Source organism: Bos taurus, chromosome 3 (assembly GCF_002263795.3).
Source record: "Bos taurus isolate L1 Dominette 01449 registration number 42190680 breed Hereford chromosome 3, ARS-UCD2.0, whole genome shotgun sequence".
Taxonomy (NCBI): Eukaryota; Metazoa; Chordata; class Mammalia; order Artiodactyla; family Bovidae; genus Bos; species Bos taurus.
The window spans coordinates 102,848,903-102,866,518 of record NC_037330.1 but is presented as its reverse complement, the minus strand read 5'-3'; the positions used below and the strand labels follow the sequence as shown (position 1 = coordinate 102,866,518).

The 17,616-nt window shown below is 45.3% G+C and overlaps 1 protein-coding gene across 5 annotated transcripts; it reads left to right on the top strand.

Annotated features, from left to right (window-relative positions):
* Positions 1–1,239: 1,239 nt before the first annotated feature.
* CFAP144 (cilia and flagella associated protein 144) lies at positions 1,240–14,593 on the top strand. Of its 5 annotated transcripts, none has more exons than XM_010803720.4 (5): positions 1,240–1,895; positions 6,127–6,336; positions 9,347–9,406; positions 13,090–13,193; positions 14,270–14,593. In XM_010803720.4, the coding sequence occupies exons 2-5, from the start codon at positions 6,204–6,206 to the stop codon at positions 14,378–14,380; spliced, it is 408 nt and encodes a 135-aa protein (XP_010802022.1). In that variant the 5' UTR covers positions 1,240–1,895; positions 6,127–6,203; the 3' UTR covers positions 14,381–14,593. The 5 variants fall into 5 exon arrangements, with proteins under 5 accessions (XP_010802022.1, XP_024845549.1, XP_059740899.1 ...); XM_024989781.2 differs by having other exon boundaries at positions 1,252–1,895; positions 14,402–14,593; XM_059884916.1 differs by lacking the exon at positions 1,240–1,895 and adding an exon at positions 2,996–3,083 and having other exon boundaries at positions 14,402–14,593.
* Positions 14,594–17,616: the final 3,023 nt, after the last annotated feature.

Sequence of the window (17,616 nt, the reverse complement as noted above, 5' to 3'; positions counted from 1 at the left end):
CATAGAAAAAGAGTATCCAGGAGATCTGAAGGTGAAAGTACCAGGGAAATGCTGCTGGGTAGCACCAGTTTCTAAAGAGCAAGGGATGTTCTAATTGGAAGAGAGGAATAATGGTTTAGAAGGAGTCAAAAGGAACAAGGAGAATACACCTCATTCCCACCCTGAAGCATCTTAAGAGTCTGAGAGAATGAGCCATCTCTACCTAAGAGATATACAAGGGAAACAATGTCCTCAAGGGAGATCCAGGTGACAGTTAAAGCTGGCAGATGCGAACAATGAAGAAACAGTCGAGGAAATAGGGAAGTTTCCCAGTCCTGTAGCTAGATTTCCAGAGAGGACAATGAAAAGTTGTGTGAAACATGGGAGGCAAGGATATTGGGTCAGAGAGAACACTCAGAATACAGTGTTATAAAAGAGAATAGGTGACCAAATGGAATTATGATCTGGACGGTGATCAGAGAAACCAGGACTGCTAAGCAGAGAGAACTGCTAAATCAGACAGATGAAAATGGGAGTTGCAGCAGCCTCCTAAATCACCTGATTTAGGTGCCTTGGGCAGTGAACAGGAAAGTCCAAACCTAGTCATTAGGCACTCAGGACTGGGCAGTCATCCTGTCAGCTTTGACCCTGTGTCTCTGATTCCATATGAGGGTCAGGCAAAACACCAAGGAGCCACAAGGACCAAGAGGCAAGCTATATTGTAAAGTTCTGCTTGAAAGCACCCCTACAAGATTCTGTCCTGAAACATGGGAAGGGGTCATGCTGACTGTCAGTATTCTGTGTCATTCCGTGCTCCCTCCTGCATGCCCCCTACCTCGTGACGTTTGCCCCATATTCTAGTTTATACCTGCTTTGTCACCTACTCTGATTACCTCATCTTCACGGAGTGATATAAATGATGTGAGAAGGCTTTGTAAAATGTAGTAAGTTAAATACATGGGGGCATTGACGTCTCCCCCACTTTGACCATTTCTGCTTTAGATCCATTCTCCCAACTCCCAAGTCTATCCTAGCCCTTGGATCAATCTCTGCCTACTGAGGGCAAAACTGTACGTTATCCCAAGAAATAGGGGCTAATATTATAACTCCATTTATCCTCTTTGCCATTTCCCATAACCACTCTTCAACCTAGAAACTGAGACCATTGCTCTGGTTGGTGGACTCTTCTTATTGGCTCCAAAGGGAGGAGTATGTACGCTTCATAATGGGCATTCCAACATGGGGTGGTGCCAGTGGTAGTGTATCAGATAGGTTCTGGAGCAGGTGTGAGCTTCTGCCAGTTTATTTTCACAAGATGAATAACTAGAAATATGCCATTGAAACAATGACAAGAAAGCAGTCATTTGTCATTTTTTCTACCTCCAGTTTCCCCATCTCACGCTCACCTTCCACCTCCTCTTTCTGTTCCTTCTTGCTCTCATTACCCAAAGCTCCTTCCTCCCTGTATCCTCAGTCTTTTAGCCCTCAGCCTACTGCACAGCCCCATCCACCCCCTTCACACTTCAGGCCTACCCATCTCCCTCCTCTGACTAGCGTCACCCCTTCCTGCCACCCCACCTTAATGACATCCACGCCCAGCTCTTTCCCTGTCTCTTTCATATCAACTGCTTACCACCCTGTTCGTCTTGCTCCCCTTTCCTGTTACTCCTTTATCTGTGCCCCTACTCCCCCTACTGCCCCTTCTTTTAGTCCTTTGGACTCTGGTCCTCACCAACACTCCAGCCAATCTCAACCAGACCTGCTGACTCACAGATCTTATCCTGGAGAGATTATTTCTCTACTACCGGGACAGACCTGATACAGTTCAGAATTGCCAGGATTGTGGATTCCCAGAAGGCTTAACCTGGTGGATCTAGTGAATTCAAGATGATGGCCAAACAATATTCAGCTTGAAAGTAAGTTCAGTTCTTTGCAGAAGTCCTTTTCTATGATGATGTTTTTAGCCATGAGCAGACTCAGGTTATCTTACTATTATCTGTGTTTTGCCTTCATTGTAATTTTATCAATACTCTTTAGACACCAATAAAAATCCTAACAAAAACAGACTGGTTCCAAATTGGGAAAGGAGTATGTCAAGGGTGTATATTGTCACCCTGCTTATTTAACTTATATTCAGAGTACATCATGCTAAATGTCAGGTTGGATGAAGCACAAGCTAGAATCAAGATTGCTGGGAGAAATATACATCAGATACACAGATGATACCACCCTTATGGCAGAAAGTGAAGAGACGAACTCAAGAGTTTCTTGATGAAAGTGAAAGAGAATGAAAAAGCTGGCTTAAAACTCAACATTCAGAAAACTAAGATTATGGCATCTGGTCCTATCACTTCATAGTAAATAGATGAGGAAACAATGGAAACAGTGACAGACTATTTTTCTGAGCTCCAAAATCACTGCATATGGTGACTGCAGCCGTGAAATTAAAAGATGCTTGCTCCTTGGAAGAAAAGCTATGACCAACCTAGCAGCATATTTAAAAACAGAGACATTACTTTGCCAACAAAGGTCCATCTAGTCAAAGCTCTGGTTTTTCCAGTAGTCACATATAGATGTGAAAGTTGGACTGTAAAGAAAGCTGAGTGCCGAAGAATTGATGCTTTTGAACTGTGGTGTTGGAGAAGACTCTTGAGAGTCCCTTGGACTGCAAGGAGATCAAACCAGTCAATACTAAATACCAGTCAATATTCAGGAAATCAATCCTGAATATTCATTGGAAGGGCTGATGCTGAAGCTGAAACTCCAATCCTTTGGCCACCTGATGTGAAGAGCTGACTCACTGGAAAAGACCCTGATGCTGGGAAAGATTGAAGGCAGGAGGAGAAGGGGATGACTGAGGATGAGGTGGTTAGATGGCATCACCGACTCGAAGGACATGAGTTTGAGCAAGCTCTGGGAGTTGGTGATGAACAGGGAAGCCTGGCGTGCTGCAGTCCATGGGGTCACAAAGAGTCAGACACGACTGAGCGACTGAACTCACCTGAACTGAAGAACTCAGGAAGTTGTTAGACTCTTGATAGAAAAAGGGACCCAGGCATGAATCACAGTGACAAGTAACAGAGGTTCTTCTCCAACTCAGCCAGGTACAATGAAATCTGTTTGCATTTCAGCATGATGTAAAGGTTTATATAATGGTGTAAGCAAAGAAAAGCACAGTGCCATCTGGTTGGACATCCAGTCAGCCAGCAAACATTTACCAAAAGCCTGCATCTGTACATACTGTGCCAGGTACTGGTAATTCAGAGATGGCCAGACACATTTCTTATTCTCAAGTAACTTAGATCTATAAAATAAGTTTAGTATTCTAGAACTACAGAGTTGAAGTTGAGCATGGCACGAAGAAAAATTGGACTAGGGGCTATACAGTTTGGAAAAGTTTTTGAAAGAAGATTACATGTGAGCTCATTATAAATATTAGGCAATTGTTCCCCAGACAGACAACAGGGAAAAGAGCCTTCCAGGCCAAGGAGATGGAGCAGCAGGAGCTAAAGCAAGGATCATGATGTTGCTTGCTGGGCTTAGGAAACTGTAGACATGTCCACCCATCTGTCACGTTCAGCACTGTGTCTCCAAACCTAAATTTACCGGGAACACACTGTTCTGGATGGAGGGATGGATGAGTGGATAGATGGAATGTACTTGGGGGGAAGACCACAGGCTCTGGAGTCAGCATTTAGGTGCTTCCTGAAACCAGGGGTGGCTCCTTTCTTTATGCTAGGGCTACTTTTAGTCTTTTTTTTTTAATATAAACTGTATTAAATAAGGTATCTAAAGGAGTAAAATTCATAGAAAAAGTAAAATGGTGGCCACCAAGGGCTAAAGGGAGGAGGCAATGGGGAGTTGTTTAATGGATATAAAAACTGTCTGGAGATGAGTTTCACACAGTGTGACTATACTTCACAGTGGTGAACTACAATACTTAAAAGTGGTTCAGATGGCAAATTCTATGTGTATTTTACCACAACTTTAAACATTTAAATAAATAAACTGTAAAGTTCCTAAGTTACTTTTAGGGTTAAGAAAGGGTTATCCTGTCTATATTATTTATCATATGGGTGATATGGGGAGGAATGTCTTTATGCATGGGAAACCTCTCCATGTTTCTTAGATAAACATCAGTTCAGTTTAGTTCAGTCGCTCAGTCGTGTCCGACCAGGAGCTGACTGTGGCTCAGATCATGAACTCCTTATTGCCAAATTCAGACTTAAATTGAAGAAAGTAGGGAAAATCACTAGACCATTCAGGTATGACCTAAATCAAATCCCTTATGATTATACAGTGCAAGTGAGAAATAGATTTAAGGAACTAGATCTGATAGACAGAGTGCCTGAAGAACTATGGACGGAGGTTCGTGACATTGTACAGGAGACAGGGATCAAGACCCTGTCTTGATGGAAAAGACACGCAAAAAAGCAAAATGGCTGTCTGAGGAGGCCTTACAAATAGCTGTGAAAAGAAGAGAAGTGAAAAGCAAAGGAGAAAACGAAAGATATTCCCATTTGAATGCAGAGTTCCAAAGAATAGCAAGGGGAGATAAGAAAGCCTTCCTCAGGGATCAGTGCAAAGAAATAGAGGAAAACAACAGAATGGGAAAGACTAGAGATCTCTTCAAGAAAATCAGAGATACCAAGGGAATATTTCATGCAAAGATGGGCTCGATAAAGGACAGAAATGGTAAGGACCTAACAGAAGCAGAAGATGTTAAGAAGAGGTGGCAAGAATACACAGAAGAACTGTACAAAAAAGATCTTCACGACCCAGATAATCACGATGGTGTGATCACTCACCTAGAGCCAGACATCCTGGAATGTGAAGTCAGTTGGGCCTTAGAAAGCATCACTATGAATAAAGCTAGTGGAGGTGATGGAATTCCAGTTGAGCTATTTCAAATCCTGAAAGATGATGCTGTGAAAGCATCATGCACTGCACTCAATATGCCAGCAAATTTGGAAAACTCAGCAGTGGCCACAGGACTGGAAAAGGTCAGTTTTCATTCCAATCTCAAAGAAAGGCAATGCCAAAGAATGCTCAAACTACTGCACAATTGCACTCATCTCACATGCTAGTAAAGTAGTGCTCAAAATTCTCCAAGCCAGGCTTCAGCAATACATGAACCGTGAACTTCCTGATGTTCAAGCTGGTTTTAGAAGAGGCAGAGGAACCAGAGATCAAATTGCCAACATCCACAGGATCATAGAAAAAGCAAGAGAGTTCCAGAAAAACATATTTCTGCTTTATTGACTATGCCAAAGCCTTTGACTGTGTGGATCACAGTAAACTGTGGAAAATTCTGAAAGAGATGGGAATAGCAGACCACCTGACCTGCCTCTTGAGAAACCTATATGCAGGTCAGGAAGCAACAGTTAGAACTGGACATGGAACAACAGACTGGTTCCAAATAGGAAAAGGAGTACGTCAAGGCTGTATATTGTCACCCTGCTTATTTAACTTATATGCAGAGATAAACATAGAGGGTCTCAATTTTGGACATGTTCTTTAATGTAGAGAGGTTTCTTACTCCTTCCAAAATATTTTTCAGGAAATGACTAGTCAAGGTGAGGCTGAATCCTAAGCCCATTACATCTTGGGTCTGTCACTTTATCATTCAGTTCAGTCGCTCATTGTGTCCAGCTGTTTGCAACCCCATGGACTGCAGCAGCCAGGCTTCCTTGTCCATCATCAACTCCCAAAGCTTCCTCAAACTCAAGTCTGTTGAGTCGGTGATGTCATCCAACCATCTCATCCTCTGTCATCCCCTTCTCCTCCTGCCTTCAATCTTTCCCAGCATCAGGGTTTTTTCCAGTGAGTCAGTTCCTGGCATCAGGTGGCCAAAGGATTGGAGTTTCAGCTTCAGAATCAGTCCTTCCAATGAATACTCAGGACTGATTTCCTCTAGGATTGACTGGTCACTTCATGGCGAGTCTGTTTTCTGCAAGTGTTGGGCAGCGGTTCTGTAACCAGGCTAGATATGTCCTGAGAAGCTGGGGGAGGTGGGTTGAGCGCCTAAAGAGGGCGTTCTAAGATTTGGGGCTGGGGGATGGGCGAGCAGGAGCGAGGTCTAAGGGAGGCGGGTGAGCTAGGACCGGTTGCCTGGAGCCGGCTTGGGACTCTGTTGCCTGGAAACAGCCTTTGGCCTGGCACCTGGTGAGCGTCTGGCGAGGTGAGGCGGCGCTGTACTGACCGGACACAGCAGAGCCAAGGCCATGGCTGGACACCAGAAGGAGAAAGCGATCGCAGATGAGGTCCACCAGAACCAGATCCTGCGGGAACTGTACCTCAAAGAGCTACGAACCCAGAAACTCTACACGCAGTATCACGTGAATCCACTCCGCAAGGGTGAGGGGCGCTACCGGACGGGAGGGAGGAAAAGAGGGAAGGAGCCGGCAGGTGTGCGGGGCAGGGGGTGCAGGGTGGAGCCCAGTAAGAGACACCTCCTCTGACCTCGCCCCTATTCTCAACATTTCAGAACTATGACTTTGGGGTTGGGGAGGGGGTCTCATTCCCCATCACATCAAACAGATGTATTAAAATGCATCCACATCCTGATTAAATATTTTATTGTAACGAATTTGAAAGGTTCTTTATAAATTTGCTTTTGAAATATTTTGCAGGGTTTTGTGTTTTGCGTGTGTTTTGGTTTGTTGTTGATAAGTTAAAGGATTTCTTTCCATCTTCTTATATTGTCTGAGGACCTTCAGAAAATTTAAGGGGCACAGACTCAAGGCCCAATTAATTAAATGCCCCCTAATTAAGTGGCCCCACCCCAACTCTTCTCCCTTTGCACATTCCTGGGCCAGTTTCATCTGGTCCTGTAACATCAGCTCCCTCTAAAGGCCACTGAGTCTCAAATGGAGACCCAGACCCACGTCCACAACCACCTCCCAGCTCCCTTTCCCTGGTTCATCCCGCACCCCTCTCCCACCTGTGGCTGCTCCAGAAGATCTTGTTTTAAGCACAAGGCACCACAGCCACTCTTCTCTCCCTAGTTAGAAGCCGGGAGTCATCCGCAGTCTCTCTCTCTCTCACTCCACACAGCTCAGTAGGCACCGTACTGTTCCTTTCCTTAGCGTTTCTCTCACAGGAGGGTTCCCACGTTCCTGCCTCAATGGGAGACGCCATCGCGCAAGACTGCGAATCCTCACTTAGCTCCGCCCTCTCTCCATCTGGCCTCTGAAGCCTCAGCAGGGCCCTCCTCACTCCTGCCTGCATTGATCTGATGCTTTCCTAACTCTCTTTCTCCCTCCAGGCCCAACCCTCCAACCCTCCCCTATACCATGGCTGGTGAGAGCTGTCTCAGAGGCCCCACAGCTTCTGAGCTGAGGTTTACCCTGATCAGAACGTAAGGCCCCTGTGGATGTGGTTCTGCTGCTCACTCAGCTTTATCCCAACTCCCCTTTACCCGCACCCTGTTCCTTTAATAAACATTTTAGTGTCTATTCTGCAGCATGCACAGGCTCTTTTCTGTCCCACCATATCTGAATGCGTGGAATTCCTAAATCACCATGCTATTCCCCCATCTCTTCACTTTCTCTTCTTTCTGAATTCTCCTCCAGCCCTTGTCGTTTGTCATTCAGTCATGTCCGACTCTTTGCGACACCAGGCTTCCTTGTCCTTCACCAACTCCTGGAGCTTGCTCAAACTCATGTCCGTGGAGTCAGGGATGCCATCCAACCATCTTATCCTCTGTCATCCCCTTCTCCTCCTGTCTTCAATCTTTCCTAGCATCAGGGTCTTTTCCAATGGGAAAAGACCTCCCAGTCCTGGACCTGATTAGCTGTAGTCCACTGCAGCCCAGCTGTGTAGAAGAAATGGATTGTCATTATTTTAAAATAAGATTTGCATATAGTTAAGGTATGCTGCTGCTGCTGCTGTTAAGTCGCTTCAGTCGTGTCAGACTCTGTGCAACCCCGTAGAAGGCAGCCCACCAGGCTCCCCCATCCCTGGGATTCTCCAGGCAAGAATACTGGGGTGGGTTGCCATTTCCTCCTCCAATGCATACCATGTGACATTTAAATATACATTTATACAGTGAAATAATTAGGACAGTCATTTATTTAAGCATAACCACCTCCTCACATACTTACCTTTGGGGGTTGGGGGTGGGGGATGAGAGTACAGAAAATGTATATCTTCATTTTGCTTATGATAACCTGGTTTTCCTCTGGATCCTCCAACTACTAATTTCAAGAAAACCACTTAACATCCAATTCTGTTTAAGCTTGGCCCATTTCAACAATTTTCATAATCCCTTCCAGCAGTGTCCAGGCTTCCTAGGAAAGGTGCTTGGTCTCTCAGCTCACAATCGTCAGGCACATGATTAATATGATCCATTGGGATTAAGTGAGGAAATATTAGAATTTTTACTTATCATTATACTTATGTATAAAGAAAGAAATGATGCTTTGTTAATATAGGACAATAGTGCATAGAGACTATATCAATATACACATGTGGAAGTTTTTGGTTTTTTTTACTGGTAGGAGATAGGGATAAAACACATGGAGACCACTGGTTCCTTCTGGCCTCTGCTCACTTACTACTCCATTCCACCTAGCTCCCTCCACCAGAATTACTCTGCTTCTTGATATTTCTCTAACTCACCAAGCTCACTCTTGGATCTTCCCCATGTATCTCACACAGCAAGTTTATTCAGGACTCTGCTCCTCTGTCTGTCTTTAGAGACACATCACCCACACTGTGCCCCACCATCAACATGGGTTTATCCATATAATGTGCTCTATGTGGTTGCGCATCTTACTTATATTTGCCTAATATTATACATCTGTTTATTGAGCATCACCACAAGTAGAGTGAAAGCTCGGGGAGAACAGGGACCTTCTCTGTCTTGTTCACAGCCCTACCTCCACTGCATCAGTAATTATGAGCTGAATAGATGTCTGTGCATCCTCCACCTGGTACCACATGGCCTCCTGGGTATATATCACTATCTCTGGCTGCCTGATACATCTGCAGCTCCATAGATCAGTCTGTCCAAGAGACCATTCCGAGATAATGGAAATGTTCTCTGTCTGTGCTGATCTGAATGGCAGCCAGTAGCCATATGTGGCTGTTGATCACTTGAAATGCAGCTGTGGGACTGATTTTTAATTGTATTAAATTTAAATTACTCAAATTCAAGTCTCCACACATAGCTGGTGGCCATCATCAGGACAGTGCCTCTCAGATTGTGAGGTCCTTGAAGATCCTATGCCCTAGTGCCCAGCGTAATATCTGACATTGGACAGACACTCAAAAAATGCTAAATGGGTACCCAGCATAGGGAGTGTCTTAGAAAGGCCAGGGAGAAACTTTTTTAACTTAAACCTATGATGCTGTTTTTCTCCAGTTCACACAATCGCCAGAAAGCCCATGTCTTGGCATGATAACCTGGAAGAACCTGCAGATGGTAAGTCCAGGATTTGAGAATGATGTTGAGACAGAGACCGAGGCAGCTGGCTGGGAGACTCTCAGGGTAGTGGTTCCTTAGGGCAGGCCTCAGTCCTCTGTTTGATCATCTGAAAGCTGAACTCATACTGACAAAACTCACGAGAAACCAGCATTTTCAAAACTGCCAGTTTATTAACTGTCAAGCCAAAAAACATGCTCCTCATGGCCCTGACATTACATTTGTTCATCCATCCAATACTTAGCTGATAACAAGCACAGGTTCTGGAGTTCTACTAACTGAGTTCAAATCCTGGTTCTGCCATTCATTAACTGTGTGACTTTGGGCACTTTTTTTTTTTTTTTAACATTTCTGAACCTATTTCTTAGAGATGTTGTGAGAATTAAACAATATATTGCAAGTGTTTAAAACAGTATCTAGGGCCCCACGCTGCCCAGACTAGCAAACAATACAGTCAAGATGGCTAAAGGTGATCCCAAGAAATCAAAGGGCAAGATGACTGTTTATGTCTTCTTTGTGCAGACGTGCAGAGAGGAACATAAGAAAAACCCTGTCCCTGTTTTGAGGTCCCTGTCAAATTTGCTGTGTTTTCCAAGAAATGCTCCGAGAGGTAAGAGAAGTCTAAATTCAATGAAATGGCAGAGGTGGATAAAATGTGCTATGATCGATAAATGAAGGATTACGGACCAGCTAAGGGAGGCAAGAAGAAGAGGGACCCTAATGCCTCCAAGAGACCACCATCTGGATTTTTCCTATTCTGCTCTGAATTCTGCCCCAAGATCAAGTCTATAAACCCTGGCATCTCTATTAGAGACGTGGCAAGGAACCTAGGCGAGATGTGGAATAACTTAAGTGACAGGGAGAAGCAGCCATACATCAACCAGGCAGCAAAACTGGAGGAGAAGTATGAGAAGGATGTCGCAGACTAGGTCTAAATGGAAGTTGATGGCGCCAAAGGTCCTGATAAAGTTGCCTGGAAAAAAGTGGAAAAGGAAGACAAAGAGGAGGAGAAGGAAGAAGGGGAGGAGGAGGATAAATTTTAAAAGCTGTTGATCTGTCTCCTTGTGAATACCTTAGAGCAGGGAGCGCTGTGATTGACACACCTCTCATCCAAGACGTGTCTGTTGCCCTCATTAGGTTTAACTACCCGATTGGATCATGATCGTATCGTAGTCTCTCCAAGTGCTCTAGTAATTGCCAGCAGTTTACAGGAAATGGCCGTGGGTATCTGGAGCACCTGGAAACTGTATCAAAGTTGTACATATTTCCAAACATTTTTAAAACGAAAAGGCTCTCATGTTCTCCTCACTCTGTGCACTTTGCTGTTGGTGTGACAAGGCTTAAAGATGTTTCTCGCACTTTTTTTTTTTTTAATCTGTAAGGTGGTGTGTTAATTCTATGGTCATTGGCTAGAAATCCCGAGTTCTCAACTGTACATATCTATAGTTTGTAAAAAGAAGCAACCAAGGCACACTCTTGACGTCAAGCTCCTTGCTTGGTGTGGAGGCTGTGGGGGTGATGCCTTCTGGAGGGGCAGGCTCAGGGCGTGCACTGTGGGGCTGGACCTGTGAACACCGCAGTGGGCATCTGTTTAGCTTCAGGTTGGCTTGTTTTTGTATATAGTGACATAGCATCCTGCTGCCATTCTTAGCTGTGGAAAAGGGGGTGGGGGTCAGCTGGCATGAGAAGTGTTTTGGATCCTTTTTAGTTGAAGTACGGTAGTTTTAAACTGTTTTAAAAAAAAAAAACAAAAACCGTAGAACTCTTGTCAGCAAAGCCAAGAGCCACAGCACCAGTGAAAGTTCAAGAACCTTCTATACTAAACACAATCTGCAACGTTCTGTTTTTTGTTTGTTTTTTTGTATGTTTAGAATGCTGAAATGTTTTTGAAGTTAAATAGTATTTACGTTAAAAAAAAAGTATCTAGTACATAGTGATTGGGACATGTTATTAATATTATTTTCATTATTACCTGGTGATAGTCACTAGAATGGGGCTGGGAATGTCATACCATAGGCAAAGAGACAGACATGTAAATACCCAGGTAAACAGAGAGCTAGATTGGGATGGCAGCAGCATGGGAAATAGGTGCCCACCTCAGACAGTAAAGTTCTGGAAATTGCTCCTGGAGAAGGTGAGGTGGAGTATGTTAGGTGCAGAAGAATGTGGAAGGACATTCTGGTTACACGAGAAAGCACAGAAATGAGACACCAGCATGGCCAAGAACTGGGAGTATTTGGCATGGCTGTGATAATACAGGTAAGTGGGGCCACATTTAAGAATAGGGGAAGAAGATACTTGATAGGAAGCCTAACTCTGCTGACAAGCTTTTCTCCTTCCCCTCTACCTTCTTAGGGTGGAGTTTGATGGAGGAAGGGTTGGGAAATGGGGGTGGGCAGAAGGAGTGAGGATTTCATAGCATCGTGGAGACAGACAAGGAAATAGACTGATAGAGAACAAGGAAGTGAGATTTCCATCTGTAGTGGAGACACCAGCCTGGCTAGAGCAAAGTATACCAGCTGGGGACTTGTAGCAATAAGGAAAAAAGCAGGTGGTAAGGACTTCATTACAAGCCGCCTTGTATTCAGGATTAGATCGGCCCAGTGCCCAGTCCTTCATTTTTTAATTCCATTCTCGAACATCTTGCTGAGGTAGATATCTTCCTCCCATTTTACAGATGAGCAAAGTGAGGCCCAGAGAAGTTAAACCACCTGTCAAGCTAGTAGTAGAAGGGCCATGAATGTCTGACTACAAGCCAGCTTCCTCCCCTTGTCAGACTACCTCCCTCAAACAGAGACTGGATAAGGTAGAAAATGAAATCTACTTAAGTCCTTAAGGTGTAGAGTTAGAAATATACCTGGTGTTGACAGCCATGCTGATTTCAATCCAGAAGGATCTGACCTCACTTCTTATAGTCCAGCTCCTCACTGTCTCTTCTGCAGCTTCATTGCCCAAACTTGCTCATGCCCCAGGGCCTTTGTTCTTTCTGCCTGTGATGTGCTCCTCCTCTGCCTCTCTCAGGGCTGGCACCGGCAAGGCATCCAGAGAGGCCTCCCCTCGTCATCCTAAGTAGCCAGCCCTGCCTCCCCCTGCCCCCGGCCTACTCCCGTCTTCAGTGTCCATCACTGCCTGCCTCTACGTGGTTTGTTTTTCTTTTTATTTCTAACTTTCCATTTTATATTGGAGTATAACCAATTAATAATGTGGTATTTCAGGTGCACAGCAGAGCAACTCAGCCACACATATACATGTATCCATTATCCCCCAAACTCCCCTCCCACCCAGGCTGTCACCTGACATTGAGCAGAGTTCCCTGTGCTATACAGTAGGTCCTTGTTGGTTACCCACTTTAAATACAGCAGTGAGTACATGTCGGGTTTGTTTTTATACTTGTATATTGCATCCCCTGACCCCCTCACCCAGTCTACATTACCAGGAGACCAGGAACCATGTCTATCTCACTCTGCTCTGCCTCCAGGGCCCAAACAGTGCCTGGCACAGAGTTTGTTCTCAACAGATGTTTGTTGAGAGATGCGTGGAAGAACCAGATGCCTGTGTCTTGTCTAGGCAAGCCTCTGAGGCTGGTGCTCTGCCTGCCAGGAGGATGTGCCAGAGTCAAGGGCACAGCATCTCTCATTGGTCCCCAAACCTGACTCCTTTGTAACCCCTGCCTCATCTCCCAGCCAGGTTTCTAAATCTTATCCACCACGCTGCCCAGGGACCAAGAAAGAAATACCCAGAGACACAGACTGAAGGTCAAGAGATTGGATGGGATTCTGAGCCTTTGGTAAGTGGGTCTCCTTTACTTGGAAGGTCAGCGGTAATCCAGCGGTGGTTAAGGAAACAGAGTTTGGAGCCAGATGCCTGGACTTTTCTGGCTACCATGTACTAGCTGTGTGACCCTGGGAAGTGACTAAGCTCTTTTGTGACTAAGATTCCTCCTAGTACAATGGAGATAATCCAGTATGTCTCTCATAAAATTGTTCCAAGGATTAGATAAGACAGTGCTTAGAACACAGTGCCTGGTACAAAGTGAATACCACCAAGTGTGGATTAAACAAAGCTTGCTGAGGACAGATGGCCTGAGTTTGCTCTCCCAGCTGTTAGTAGAGTGGTCTCGGGCATGTCACCTACATCTCCAAGTTCTGTCCCCTTCTCTGGAAAATGTGAATGCTAGTAACATATTTGTGTCATTGATTGGAAAAGCACCACTAAGTGCAAGGAGCCTGGAAATGCAGTCTTTAGCATCGGTTCAGTTCAGTTCAGTCACTCAGTCGTGTCCGAATCTTTGCGACCTCATGAACCGCAGCACACCAGGCCTCCCTGTCCATCACCAACTCCCGGAGTTCACTCAAATTCATGTCCATCAAGTTGGTGATGCCATCCAACCATCTCATCCTCTGTCATCCCCTTCTCCTCCTGCCCTCAACCTTTCCCAGCATCAGGGTCTTTTCAAATGAGTCAGCTCTTCACATAAGGTGGCCAAAGTACTGGAGTTTCAGCTTCAACATCAGTCCTTCCAATGAACACCCAGGACTGATTTCCTTTAGGATGGACTGGTTGGATCTCCTTGCAGTCCAAGGGACTCTCAAGAGTCTTCTCCAACACCACAGTTCAAAAGCATCAATTCTTTGGTGCTCAGCTTTCTTTATAGTCCAACTCTTACATCCATACATGACCACTGGAAAAACCATAGCCTTGATTAGACAGACCTTTGTTGGCAAAGTATGATCTCCCTAAATGATATAGGGCTTCTGTTCCTAAGAAAGAAACACAGGATCACAGGATTTTGAATAGACTTGAAGAACTTCCTGTCGCACTTGTCTTTTAATTCTGATTATGTCATCTTCATTTCACAAACAGGGTTTAGCAAGAAAAAGCACCAGGGGCCACACATCAGGAGACTGGGACCTGAGTCAAGTCCAGGTCCCTACAAGACAAGGTCTTCCCCCTTCCCCACAGGCTTCTTTCTGACATCTGCCTGCTCCTCTCTAGGTCAACCCGCAACGTGACGACCGCAGGCTGAACCACTTCAGGGTCTACAAAGACATCACTCTGTACAAGGCTAAAATGTGGAGCTTGGGAGAAGACGATCGCCACAAGTAGTAATCTCTCAGCCCTGGCAATCCTTGTCATTAATGCCCAAAGCGTGTGCTGCCTGGGTAAATAAAGACACTTTTAAGCCTTGATCTGACTATTTCTGTGTCCAGAGTCTCACGTTTCTCCCTTCTGCCCAAGTGCACCAGTCCACATCCTTAATCTTATAAACCAGCGAGAGAATTCCAGTTAAAGATGGCAAACTAAATGTATACAATATCTCCTCTGCCTTCTAGACCCCGCTAAAAGACAATAAATTGATTTTTTAAAAGATAAATGAGAAACATTAGCAACCAAGAAAACTGAAGCCAGTGCTTAGAAGATGGAAAGCTGGTGGAAGAGGGTGGAGGAAACCACAAAATGTGAGCTGAGTGGGACACCTCTGAGCACAGAGCCCGGTCCCCCCAGGTCTCTGGAGAGGGGTCAGGATTCTGGACAGAATGGGTGTGAGGCAGGGAACTGAAGGAGGGAGGGAGTCTGCTGGGAGTCCCGTCGCACACCCCAGCGCCAGATGCTTAACAGCTCCCACACTGGAGGTTTACTCTTGCGGGAATGGGCAAAGGCCAGGGCTTGGAGACACTAAGACGTGGGCTAGGAGTAGGTGTGAGCCTGAAAACAATCAATGAACATCTGTGAAAGGAGGGATGAACCCCTCGCCCACCAGGCTGCATTTTTACCCTGGGTTTGAAGCTAGAGGGCTTCTTTTTGGGAAAATGAGCCAGCTCTAAAGAACTGCCCCCCAAAGACCCCCACATGGTACCATTTGAAGGTTCTGGGAAGAAAGAACTAGGGACCATCCAGGCAGCTGAACACACAGAAGTGCTGGGAGAGTCACTCACCCAAGGAGTGCACGGACATTCTGTGCACCACACTTCATCACTTCCCCCACACCTGCCCGATACCTTGCTCTCTGTGTATCTTCCATCTGGCTGTTCCTGACTTATACCTTGAAGAGTGAAGCCATATACTGCTGAGGTCACTCCTGTTTTTGAAATTGCCAAGACTGAATGGAAGCTGCAGTCCTGAGTGGCCCCACCCTGATGGACATTTTCATCCAAGGATGGCCCAGATAAATTATTAGTGACTACATGGGGATCTAGAAGTGTGCCAGTATCTCATGACTGTTACAGTGCATCTGCTGTAAGGAATCCATGGTCAATGACCAGGGGGTGACTTGTGATATCATAGAAAGAGATTTGGTCTTTGTCATGGTTCCTAACACAGAACTCCTAAATCCTTTGAAATTTAAGTGATAGAGGTGGTAGAAGGGTCTTTTGTTCTAATGAAGTGAGTCTTGGCAGCTTCTTAATAGTTTCAGGATGGGGGCTGCTCCCCAGGAACACCAAACCTTGGTTAGAAACTTAAAACTTCCAGCCCCACCACCCAAAATCTGGGGAGGGAGGAGGAGCTCAAGATTGAACTAATTACTGATGGCCCATGATTTCATCAATAATGCCCACATGGTGAAATCTCCATAAAGCCCCTAGACTGCAGGGTTTAGGGAGCTTCCAGGTTCAGTTCAATTCAGTCGCATAGTCGTGTCCGACTCTTTGTGACCCCATGAATCGCAGCACGCCAGGCCTCCCTGTCCATCACCAACTCCCGGAGTTTACTCAAACTCATGTCTATCGAGTTGGTGGTGCCATCCAGCCATCTCATCCTCTGTCATCCCCTTCTCCTCCTGCCCCCAATGCCTCCCAGCATCAGGGTCTTTTCCAATGAGTCAACTCTTCGCATGAGGTGGCCAAAGTATTGGAGTTTCAGCTTCGGCATCAGTCCTTCCAATGAGAACCCAGGACTGATCTCCTTTAGAATGGACTGGTTGGATCTCCTTGCAGTCCAAGGGACTCTCAAGAGTCTTCTCCAACACCACAGTTCAAAAGTATCAATTCTTCAGTGCTCAGCTTTCTTCACAGCCCAACTCTCACATCCATACATGACCACTGGAAAAACCATAGCCTTGACTAGACAGACCTCTGTTGGCAAAGTAACGTCTCTGCTTTTTAATATGCTATCTAGGTTGGCCATAAGGTTTAGGGAGCCTCCAGGTAGGTACACATTAAGGCACTGGTGGGGGAAAGGGGCAGAGATTTAACTATCAGGACTTGTGGCTTGAGTGTGCCTGGCACTTGGATGCACCTGGTCTTCCTTCAAGGTAGTGTAGATTGTTGCTCAGTTCCTTTCAGTCACTCAGTCATGTCCGATTCTTTGTGACCCCATGGACTGCAGCATGCCAGGCTTTCCTGTTCATCACCAATTCCCAGAGCTTGCTCAAACTCATGTCCATCAAGTTGCTGATGCCATCCAACCATCTCATCCTCTGTCACCTACTTCTCCAGCCTTCAATCTTTCCCAACATCAGGGTCTTTTCAAATGAGTCAGTTCTTTGCATCAGGTGGCCAAAAGACTGGAGTTTCAGCTTCAGCATCAGCCCTTCCAATGAATATTCAGGACTGATTTCCTTTAGGATTGACTGGTTTGATCTCCTTGAAGTCCAAGGGACTCTCAAGAGTCTTCTTTAACATCACAGTTCAAAAGAATCAATTCTTCAATGCTCAGCTTTCTCTGTAGTCCAACTCTCACATCCATACATGACTACTGGAAAAACCATAGCCTTGACTAGACGGGCCTTTGTCGGCAAAGTAATATTTCTGCTTTTTAATATGCTATCTAGGTTGGTCATAGCTTTTCTTCCTAGAAGCAAGCATCTTTCAATTTCATGGCTGCAGTCACCATCTGCAGTGATTCTGGAGCCCGAGAAAATAGTCTGTCACTGTTTCCATTGTTTCCCCTTCTAGTTGCCATGAAGTGATGGGACTAGATGCCATGATCTTAGTTTTCTGTATGTTGAGTTTTAAGCCAACTTTTTCACTTTCCTCTTTCACTTTCGTTAAGAGGCTTTTAGTTCCTCTTCACTTTCTGCCATAAGGGTGGTATCATCTGCATATCTGAGGTTATTGATATTTCTCCCAGCAATCTTGATTCCAGCTTGTGCTTCATCCAGCCCAGCATTTCACATGATGTACTGTGCATAGAAGTTAAATAAGCAGGGTGACAATATACAGCCTTAATGTACTCCTTTCCCTATTTGGAACCAGTCTTTCGTTCTATGT